The sequence below is a fragment of the Vanessa cardui genome, chromosome 18, assembly GCF_905220365.1.
Source record: "Vanessa cardui chromosome 18, ilVanCard2.1, whole genome shotgun sequence".
Taxonomy (NCBI): Eukaryota; Metazoa; Arthropoda; class Insecta; order Lepidoptera; family Nymphalidae; genus Vanessa; species Vanessa cardui.
This window is the reverse complement of record NC_061140.1, coordinates 11,055,179-11,066,366: the sequence shown is the minus strand read 5'-3', so window position 1 is coordinate 11,066,366 and position 11,188 is coordinate 11,055,179. Positions and strand designations below refer to the sequence as shown.

The 11,188-nt window shown below is 34.2% G+C and overlaps 2 protein-coding genes across 4 annotated transcripts in view; both read right to left on the bottom strand.

Moving 5' to 3' along the window:
* LOC124537252 (oxysterol-binding protein-related protein 9) overlaps window positions 1–293 on the bottom strand; it is a 97,064-nt gene extending 96,771 nt beyond the window's left edge. For all 3 annotated transcript variants that reach the window (XM_047114025.1, XM_047114026.1, XM_047114027.1), the window contains exon 1: window positions 80–293. In XM_047114025.1, the coding sequence (XP_046969981.1) occupies window positions 80–181 (102 nt within the window). In that variant the 5' untranslated portion in view covers window positions 182–293. The remainder of the gene's footprint in view (window positions 1–79) is intronic.
* A 188-nt stretch (window positions 294–481) lies between these two features.
* Window positions 482–11,188, bottom strand: part of LOC124537470 (myb-like protein AA) — a 30,328-nt gene continuing 19,621 nt past the window's right edge. Inside the window, exons 2-3 of the mRNA XM_047114328.1 lie at window positions 1,469–5,013; window positions 482–961 (exon numbers count right to left, since the gene is read on the bottom strand). Of these exons, the coding sequence (XP_046970284.1) occupies window positions 628–961; window positions 1,469–5,013 (3,879 nt within the window). The 3' untranslated portion in view covers window positions 482–627. The remainder of the gene's footprint in view (window positions 962–1,468; window positions 5,014–11,188) is intronic.

The following is an 11,188-nucleotide window of genomic DNA, read 5'->3' as shown; positions in this document are numbered from 1 at the left end:
ATGTAGTATAAAACATTAACTTAGTTTATAACTTATTTAACTCTTTGAGTTTTTTTAAGCATATATCAACGTCACTTACCGTATAATATGAGAGCAAGCCAGCATTCTCATCTAACACGAACCACCTATACTGCCAACCTTTCATCACATTTGTCCACTTACTTAATGAACCCTCCATCATGATTACTGAACTCGTAAATAATTTAAAAACACATGAAAATAAAGACAGAAAATTTTATACTGCGGCAGAAACACTCCACCATAAATAATCCATACGTTTGACATTACATGTCAGTGCTGCCAATCAAGTATTCGATTCAGTGTTACCATTTTAAAAAATAAAAATATATTTTTTTTAGGATTGGTTCTGTGTTTTTATTTTATTTTATTAAAAAAAATGAGAATTGAATATTTTGAATCAGAAAATAAATTAAGTGTATCATGCAGAAGTAATAAAATACACGAAATAAAACTGCAGTTGTTTTAATAAGTCTTTTTATATTACAACCTGATCATCACTTGCGCAATATTAATTAACGACTGAATACACAACATTCGTTGTTTTAATTTAGTAATACTAAAACTATTTACTATTTACAAGATTATTAGCCATATGGCGTTTGTACATCAATGTCTTCGGATAGCTCGGCCGCGTTTTGTTTTACTATAACCTGATGATATTAATACACCATTATTGTCATTGTCTACACTGACTCCTGATAAATCTACAAATAATGGCACATGTTCAGATCCTTCTGAAACCGCATCATCTGTATGTTCTTTATTGAAATTCTCTGGTGTGCCTTCTCCTTCAATAGCTAATTTTTCAAAATCTTTGCTCAGTGAGTTATTTTCAGCAGCCTCGACGAATGCGTTTGAGAGTTCACCGCTAAGCTTACTAACAGTGCCTGATGCAACGTCATACATAAATATTTCTCTTTCTTCTGAAGGCTCCTCACTTCTGTAAGTGAATAAAACAAATAAATTTGAATGCAAGTATTACGTTTTTTTTTATGGTATTGGTTGGCGGACGAGCATATAGGCCACCTGATGGTAAGTGGTCACCATTACCCATAGATAACGACGCTGTAAGAAATATTAACTATTCCTTACATCGTCAATGTGCCTCCAATCTTGGGAACTAAGATGTTATGTCCCGTATGCCTGTAGTTACACTGGCTCACTCACCCTTCAAACGGGGACACAACAATATTGAATACTGTGATCTAGCGGTAGAATAACTGATGAGTGGGTGGTACCTACCCAGACGGGCTTGCGCAAAGCCCTACCACCAAGAAACGTTTTAATTATTTTAATTAGTTTCAAGGCTGAAAATATTTAAAATAATATTTTTTTAAAATTAAAATGTACATTATATGGGTAATTTATGGAGTACAGTAATATTTTTTTTAAAGAAAACTTAAAGATTTTACACGGTACTAATGCAAAGTATTTTTTATTTACTCACCCTGTGACAAGAAGGATAACAGATTGTTCATCTGAAGCAGTTTTCTTTTCAGTGTTTAACCATTTTTCGAAGTTATCTTTTGTTGGTTTTCTTAATAAATTGTGTAAGCTATCACCAGCAACGAATTTAATTCCTCTTAAATTGTCAGTGGCTGCGCGTTCTGCCCTTGGATGTTCACCATTTAATGCCTCTGTTTGTACTGGAGCTAATACAACAACTGAGGTAATTTTTCGTCCTTTTAGTACATCGGGTAGTGGAAATTGATTGCCGCTAACTTTAAGAGGTAGATATCTGTTGTATTTTTTATCATTTAAAGCAACTGGATCTATTTGGGTAGCATCTTCCTTTACATAATCACTCGCTATTTTTTGACCTTCGGGTGTTTTTGGATCGAAATGTACAACTTTCATTTCTACGCCTTGTTTTTGAGCAGGTGCTGGAGCTACATAACTTGCAATATTTTCTGAAGCAGCTATATCTTGGTCATCATCATCATCTGCATTTTCATCTATTCTAGATTCAATGATGTCACCGTTTTGCTTTACAACTATAGGTCTATGCTCACTAGAAGCTATTTGTTGTCCACCGCCTGCGCTAAAAAAGTTTGCTAATTGATCCGGTGGCAAAGATTCAAGAGGCGTTTCACCTACTTTATCGTAGTCAAGAACACTAATGTCAGCATTATCTAAAATACCAGATGACAGTAATTGTTGTCTTAAATCATCTGGAACTTCATCAGGTAGTTCAATTGCAGGCCTCTTTTTATTTTCATCTTTCGTTTCCGGTGCACTGCTTACTGTATTTACAGTTGATGAAACGTATTTTTGAGTTGTCGGTCTTATTTCAACAGTCCTTGCTGTGGATTGGTAGTAAGCAGGAGATGCCGTACTAGAAACATATGTTGGTTGTTGTCTTGTCCTTTCTTGAACGTATTGAGGATTTGATATGCTTTGTTGGTATTGATATTGATTGTAGTTTTGATCATATTGAGTATTTTGTTGTTGTTGTTGTTGTTGCTGCTGATGTTGTTGGTACTGTTGTTGTTGCTGTTGTTGCTGTTGATGTTGTTTCTGTTGTTGCTCTTGTTGCTGTTGTTTTTGTTGCTGCTGCTGTTGCTGTATTTGCTGCTGTTGTTGCTGAATTTGCTGTTGTTGTTGTTGATTTTGCTGTTGCTGCTGCTGCTGTTGCTGTTGATGTTGGTGTTGTTGCTGATTATGTTGTTGTTGAGCGTACTGTAATTGATTTTGTAAGCGTTGTATTTCTTCCTGTTGTTTTCTTACATTTTGCGCGAGTTGCAGTCTTACTTGTTGTTGTTCTGCATCCAAGTATTGCGATTGATCTTGAGTTACTTGTTGTTGTTGGTGGACAGCATCTTGAGGTGTTGGTGTCGGTTGACTTAAAATATTTAATCCTTTGTAATCAGAATCAGAATTAGCTCCATTTACCGTTATATGTTGTTCATATTTTGGTATAGCGGCAACTAATTCCCCGCCGTTCGGTACGAACTGGTTGATATTATGTTGATGTTCTGCATTAGATGTCAATTGGAAGTGGTTCTGTTGGTTTTGAGGTCTCTCTGTGATAGATCCATGTTGTTGGAAACTCGGTTGATTACCAATCGAAGAAGATTGTGAATGGAAGTTAAATAAAGGTGGGGAAGAGGGTTGTGGTAAGAACTGATTGTGCCCAGAGGGTAAGGGAGAGGGTGAAGGTGACGGTGATGGAGAATTTATTCCTGAGAATGAGTGTTGGTTGTGAATATTCTCCTGAGTTTGTTGATTTAAAGGTCTACTTATGGATTGTGAGCCGAAATGGAAGCTGGCATGTTGATGAGTTGGACTTGGTTGACGTTGGAAGGGAGTTCGATTATCTTCAATGTGTGGTGGAGATGGTTTTAAATTAAAGAATGGTGATCTGCTTGGAGATACTGTGAACGACGGCTTGTTGCTGTCAAAAACCTGAGCAGGTCTTTGTTGCGGTAGCTGCTGACTGAACGGAATTAATTGTTGAGGTCGAGATTGATGATCAGAAAAATGAACTTGAGATGGATTGGCACTAGGTTTGGGGCCTTGATTGAAGTGTTGAGTTGGTCTATTAGGTGTCAGTTGAATTTTCGGAGGGTCGACTTGATCCGTTGTTATTGTATGATAATTTTCCTGTAAATATTTAGCTTCGTCGAAGTAAGGTTGTGGTTGCGGGGTTTGATGGAATGGTCTCTGAGGACCGGAATGGAAACTAGTTCTTGGTGGAAAATGTTGCCTCGTACCGAAAGGTGGTGCATTGCTTGGACGAGGATGGAATGGAGGTTGGTTACTCGGTCTTGCGAATGTTGGAAAAACTGGCCCAACCGGTCCGGGAATAGTTGGAGCAACATTTGCAAAATGGTTACTAGGACTTGGAGATACGCTTGGAAAAGAAGGACGAGGGCTAAGTGATGGAGATGGACCAAAAGGATTTTGGCGTGGTACTTGACCTCTGAATGGGGCAAGTGAAGGACCTTGTCGTGGTAACTGTGGTTCATGACTAATAAATGGTTGTTGAAATTGTATGCGGTTTTGGGCTTGTTGTCCAAATTGAAAGGTTTGTGAACTAGGATGATTTATATGTTTTGTGTCATGATCACTATATTGTGGTCTCGGTGACACCGAACGTTCAGATGGCACTTCACTCAAACGTTGATTGGGCAAAGCGATCGCTGGTCTCGGAGCTGTCTCCTCGCGATCTTCGTGCTGTGAATTCTCTTCACGTCTATTGTCATAGTGATGATTATTATTTCCAAATGTAATCTTGACGTTACTGTTACTGTGATAAATTTCTGACTCTGGCTTTATGATAGCTCTTAATGTAGTTGTTTGCGCGGGTATGTACAAAGGCTCAGGGGTAACTGTGACGTATTCTTCATGGTGGTCATCTTCATCATTAGAAGGGGGTGTAATTGCTGGAATAGGCTTTTCATATACAACTTTATCCTTAGAATGAGGATCCTTACTGTATTTTACATAAAATACTTGGACTGGTTCCTTTTTCTTCTTTTGAATTGGAGCAGGAGGTGGTGCAGGTAACGACTCGTTGGATTCTTTAATAATAATTTCAATTATAGGCTCTGGAGCATCGATATAGTGTGGGTGAACATCTTCGCTGTATAGTGGAGCAGTGGGCAAAGCACCATAAGGAGGACCGAAGGAACCTTCAGAATCTTGGTCGTGAACGTTAAGTATTTTTGGTTGAGCATATATCTCGTTTCTATTCACACCCGTGTTTTCTGTATGATCGTGATTGGGATCATACAATGGATCTTTTTGAGAGTACTGCACAACTGGTTCCATTTGCACTGCATATGGGGGCAATTTACCTCCACGGGATTGAACGTTGGAAATTCTGCGGCTACTTGATAAGGATCGAAAATGTGCAACTCTCGAATGTGGAAGTACTAAAGAATATTGAAGATTTTGCGGCGTTCTTATATTTTCTAATTGTCGTTTCGGTTTCGTTTTCGCTGTCGAGTTCTTGGCGCATGATATGCTGAGCACAGCAAATGCTGTGACCTGGAACAATTAAAATATAATATTAATATTTTGCATATTGTTACATTCATGATGTCTAAGAGCTATTCATTTCTAGAGAGTTTCGAAATTAAAACTTTTTCCAAATGTATCTGTAATTTTTTTTAATACATTCAATTTTTTTTCCGAAAAAAGTTATAGGTTAAAACTAATGGTTTGATCATAATAACTCTTGTGTATATGACTATCATAACCAAAAAAAGGAAAGGCAAGAAACCTGTATAACTACATTCCAATAAGAATAAAAGTAAAGCTTTCTGACGCGTGTTGGTATTTCGGATGCTTCGTCGGAGATGATAACCCGGTGTTCTAAACTCAAATTATTATGCGTAAAGAATAGATAAAGAACTTTTTGTAACGTTATTTTTATTTTATTTTTTAATTCATTTTATTACAACAAGAAATATTTAGTTCAAATATCATGAAAGCCATTGTTATACTTATAATTTATTGCCTAAGTGTTGTTTTTCTTTATGGAAAGTAAACTTTTTTAAAATGTAAGTATTTAATAAAAGCTTTTCTATAATTTATAAAGATAAGATGGCAAAGGTAGCTATTACAAGAAACCATAGTATTATTATCACAGCGCACATCATAAATATTTAGAATAGTAGATTGAAGTCGTATTTAACATTAGTTAACTACGATCTTTACAGAAAAGTTATAAATTTTTTAATGACACAATTTTGTTATAATCTGGAATATTTTGTGTGTTCCATTCATTTAAGTCTCTATTTTGATGTGTGCGTAAAAGTAAAAGTGTGCACATTGAAACACGGTCAATATGTTAATATATTCAAGTACGTGTGTAATGTTATTTTTATGACGTTTCAACTATTTTGTAAATGTCATAAAACTCAGTAGTTACTACTACTCTTTACTCTTTTTCACCATTTAAAAATAAATGTATTATATACAGTTTAAATTTATAATTATAGTGACATTTAAATGACAGTTTAAAAATTAAACAACGGTTTCGATTTCTCTCGTTATTTAAGAATAAATTCTTTTTACAGAATTATCTATCATTCTACTTATTTGCATAACACATCTATGAGAAATTGAATTTTTCATAGCGTATTAAATAACAATTCATGTAAAATTAACCCGTATTTCTTGTACGTAAATATCAGAATTGCTGGAACTAATTATTATCATTGTTTAAACTTGTTTTACTGTCAGAATATTTTTTATTGTATCCGATCATTTCCGCATCATAGATTTATATCCCTTATGGACGTTGCGATAAGGGCGAATTTAACTTGCAATTAAATGGCATGTAAAAACTGAGGTAACATCTATTGTAACTTTTTATTCTCACGATAATAATAGATAGTGTTTATTGTTGCTTTGTATTTCTGATGAGAGTGAAAAATGTTATAAAGACGTCCCACTGATGAAATTGCAAGTTACTTTTAAGGGATTGAATGAAACTTGATCTAACAAGATACTATCTATATATGTATATCTGATCTACTTGGTGGTAGGGCTTTGTGCAAGCCCGTCTGCGTAGGTACCACACGGTGGCACATTGACGATGTAAGGAATAGTTAATATTTTTTACAGCTTCATTGTCTATGGGTGATAGTGACCACTTACCATCAGGTGGTCACCATAAAAAAAAAGATAACAAATACAATGAAACTTATGGTACACTCTGTTGGGATGTGGCCATAACGTTACAAATAATTCTGTTTCGATATTGATATTGGAAGATTCTTAATGTTCAATATTTTAAGAAGTAAGAAATATTAACAAGATACTGATGATATAATTAACAGACTCTACAAAAATTCTCCAATGTGTAACATACTGTAATTTATTCTGTAATGTGAAAAGGGGTCATGTTAAGCATTTGATGAAACAGGATCATATTATTATTATTAAGCTATTTTCCAGGGCTTGTGTAGCGTGGTGGTACATCTGGTTTTAGGTAGGTCTTTTTTATAACAAGGAAAAAAAACCATATGCAAAACTTTATGATCGGTTGGTTAAGGCATGAAAATGTATCAAATTGGTTTTAGGTAGGTCTTTTTTATACCAACGAAAAGAAACATATGCAAAATTTTATGATCGGTTGAGTAGTTAAGGCGTGAAAATGTATCAAATACACTCATTATAATTTTACTTATGGAAACATTTACCTTTTCGAGTATTTATGGTTTTCATGGTGGTAAAGGCTTTTACACAATATTTCAAATCAAACGATTATATAGATAAAGCCTTTAAATAACGGATACCGTTACACTTTATGACGAGACCGAGGGCAGTTTTACTACAATTTTCCATAATTTCCTTGGGATAAATTTATAACAGTAAACGAGAAAATTATATACTTTATACGATAATAGAAGCTTGCAATGTTACAAGACATTTGCGCCAAAAGGTGTACGTCGCTTGAGATGGATTTCCTATGTTGTATTCGATTTCTCCAGACGAAATATTGACGTTAGCATCAAATAAATTCGAAGGAAAATTTATTGACAATGCACTTTTTCTATTTTATGGGGTTATTGACCTACTTATTATCCCAAAAAATTAATTAATATCTCACGCGTATGCGAACAAAAATATTAAGTTTTTTTCCATGACATAAGCGACTTTCGATCGGTCGTTCGAATATTAATTGGTAACAAATATACTAATACGCGAACATTCACATCTATAATTTTATTGAGATCCTAGAATCTCTTTTGTAGATAACACTATGAGTGAATTTCTACTAATGCTAATTCAACGCTTTTAGTGTAAACGGCCATTGGTAAAAAAATGGAAATATTTCATTAAGAAATAATAAGTATTTGCACACTCCAAAACATTATTTCAAAATTCGTCATTTTGTACTTGAAGTTGCGAATTATAATTTGACAATTACCAATTAGACATAAGCGTATTTAATTAGACATAACGTAACATCATAATAAATGTGGGTCGTTTTAGAGGAAATGTAATGATTACTTTATATTTCCGTTTGAATCATTACGCAATCAATGAGACCTGACATCTTTACGTAATCTTGCGATCTTCGTTTTATCATTTCGTGTATGTATCAAGTTATTAAAGTATCATTATATTTCGTGATGTAAAAGAAGTGACTACGTTTATTTTTATAGGTTATGTCAGAATATGCAATCGCTTATATTTTGTTGTAAATTAAAACATGTATGTTAAAATTGTAGGTACAGAAAATTATTACCTATTATCAATACACATATAGTAAGACACAAATTAGATGTAGCATCGGAAAATGTAATAGAATGAAAATAAAACCGATTACTGCCGATTTACACAACCAATAGAAATAGCTCCCTGTCGCGCCATTCGACGCTATTCGTCGCTATAGATTCACGCGTCAGAAAACAAGTGCATGTAAATCGACGCGTCAAATTGACGAATATATTAGGTCATATGATATTACAAGTTATTACGTTTGTTCAAAGATCATATTCGCGTGAGAAATAAATATTGATAATTTGGGATAGCGTACTTAATTCGGATGTGATCGGTTTTACGAATTTTGCCGATGCGACATCTAAGTTGTGTCGTACGATACATACAAACACCAAAGACTAAAAAAATAAAACAATTATACCTAAATAAATAAAAGTACCTACGTTTTGTATGTCATCGAGTTACTGAGTTTCTTGCCGGTTCATCTCGGTAGAATCTACTTTCCGAACCGGGGGTAGCTTCACTTAATTGTAAAATGACGATTCAAAAGTGCTTGTAAAAGACTACTTGAATAAAGTTTATTTTGTATTGATATGAATTGATCGAAAATGGGCAATATTAATATGTTAATATTGCCCATTTTCATAGAAGTGATGAATTTACTTTATTGATTGGAATATATATTTGTCTATAAGTTTTTAGCTAATACTGAACGACTTAAAAAATTAAGCAGGCTTTTATTAGCATTTTCGAATCAACTTATGTAGTTAAGGTACAACCGTACGAAATATAGATTCTACTGAAGAACCGGCAAGGGCTCAGAAGTTACTATTCCAACATTTATATTACAACGTTATGTTAGTTAAATACAATTTCGAGATTATCTTTACATAGTATAAAACAAAGCTGCTTGCCGCTGTTTGTCTCTATGTATGCTTAGACCTTTAAATTTACGCAACTGATTTTGATGCGGTTTTGTTTTAATAGACAGTGATTCCAGAGGAAGGTTTTTGTTTCGTATATATAGACAATATAGTTAAGAAACGCTGACAATTTTAGTAGGTTGTAGTGTGCTGTCGTAAATAAACAAATTCTGTAGTCTATTTAGTATCAGCATTGCACTCGTGCGAATCTGGGGCGGGTCGCTAGTTAAAAGATAATTCGACAATATTGATATCATTATAATAGTGTTATTATAAGTTAAGAATCAATCAATAACATACTTAACATTTTCATATTTAGGTAACATAATTGTACTGACCTTGTTTTATTTATGTTATTAAACATATTATTATAACGTCATATTAGACACCAATAAGTGTTCACCTTCACGCTATTATTTCATCAGTGCTGTCAGCTGTTATGCATTCTCCTCATTACAGGGGAGATTATTATTATACAACTCGGCGAGATAATATGAATTAGAATGTATTATACTCATTATATCTGATGCACCGGTGGGTGTTCAACCTTTTTTTTACAAGACAAATTATTGGTATATTAAAGAATTGTAAAGAAGAATTCGTAAATGTAGGTGGGTATATTAAAAACTAGCTGCTCTAGTGATTTCTTACGCATCCTAAGTTAAGAAAAAAAAGTTGTTGTAGCCTACGTTACTCCTCCTTACATCAGCTTTATGCCAGTAAAAGTCCCATTAAAATCGGTCCAGCCGATCCTGAAATTACCCGGAACAGGCAGACAGACAAATAATATATGTAAGTAGACGTACATATGAATTTAGTAAGAAGCGGTTATTTTAATATTACAAACATATATTCCAATTTTATTATATGTGTGTACGTAAAGGCCTGGTTAAACGAAGGTTATAAATATATCTCTAGGTACACATATACCTATGTGGTATATATATGTGTGGGTAGATATAGTCTGTTATTGTACGCAATTAGAATAGTCTATCAAGTGTCGTTGACATTTAAATGACAAATTCAAGTATACAAGTGTTCGGAAAAGGTAAATAGATGTTGCAATTCCAATAATATACATATAGGCTGTACTTGTTTTTATAGAGATTGTAGTATAATTGTGTATTATTGATAAATTTGTATCCATTTAAATCCTTAACTGCTCTTATTTATTAGCAATCGTTTTCAGTATTACAGTATTAGTTATTATAGCCGTTAAGTAATGTAATATGTTCCGAACTTTCTCATCAAAAGGGAGAGGAGGCCTTAGCCCAGCGGTGAGAAATTTACAGGCTGCTGTAAGGCGATAAGGACAAGATATAATTATGATAAAAAAAAAATATTTTTCTTTTTTCAAAATGTTTTTTATTTCACCGAAAATCCTAATAAATCGTTTAAGGCTATGTTACTACAAAGGCTACTTTGTTCTCTTGTGGAGAGCTCATCAATGTTGGAGGTAATTATGTTCCTGCTGTGACGTTGATCAGAACGTCAAAATCGATACATCAATTTGATTTGTATTCTAAAATAATTAAAGGTTATATTTGTATCGCCGCGGGATGTACAATTATATGCATTTACGATTTGTGATCGCCACCTTGACTCTCGCGACTCTATATAATAATAATAATGTATTGTTTTGATCTAAGGTGATATCGAAGTGATCAAAACAAGAGAAGCGTTAGCGAAGCATTCAAGATAGTACGATTTTTTTTTATTTATCTTTGCTTTGAAGCGAAGGAAAATATTATGAGGAAACATGTATCGAAAAGGCCTCGAGCGTGGATGTGGACGGATATAGAGGTAGAGGACGACCAAGGAAACGATCGATGGATTGTGTGAAAGACGATATGGTTAGAAAGAATGTTACTTGTGAGATGACGTCTGACAGAGAAGTATTGAAGGAGAAGACATGCTGCGCCGACCCCAAATAATATTGGGATAAGGGCAGGAGGATAAGGATGATGATGTAACGAATCTGCTTTGAAGCATCGAAGTGAAATAAGTGGTCAATATTCTCAAAAGGAGAAAAGGCTTTATCCCAGCTGTGGGAATTATGGGCT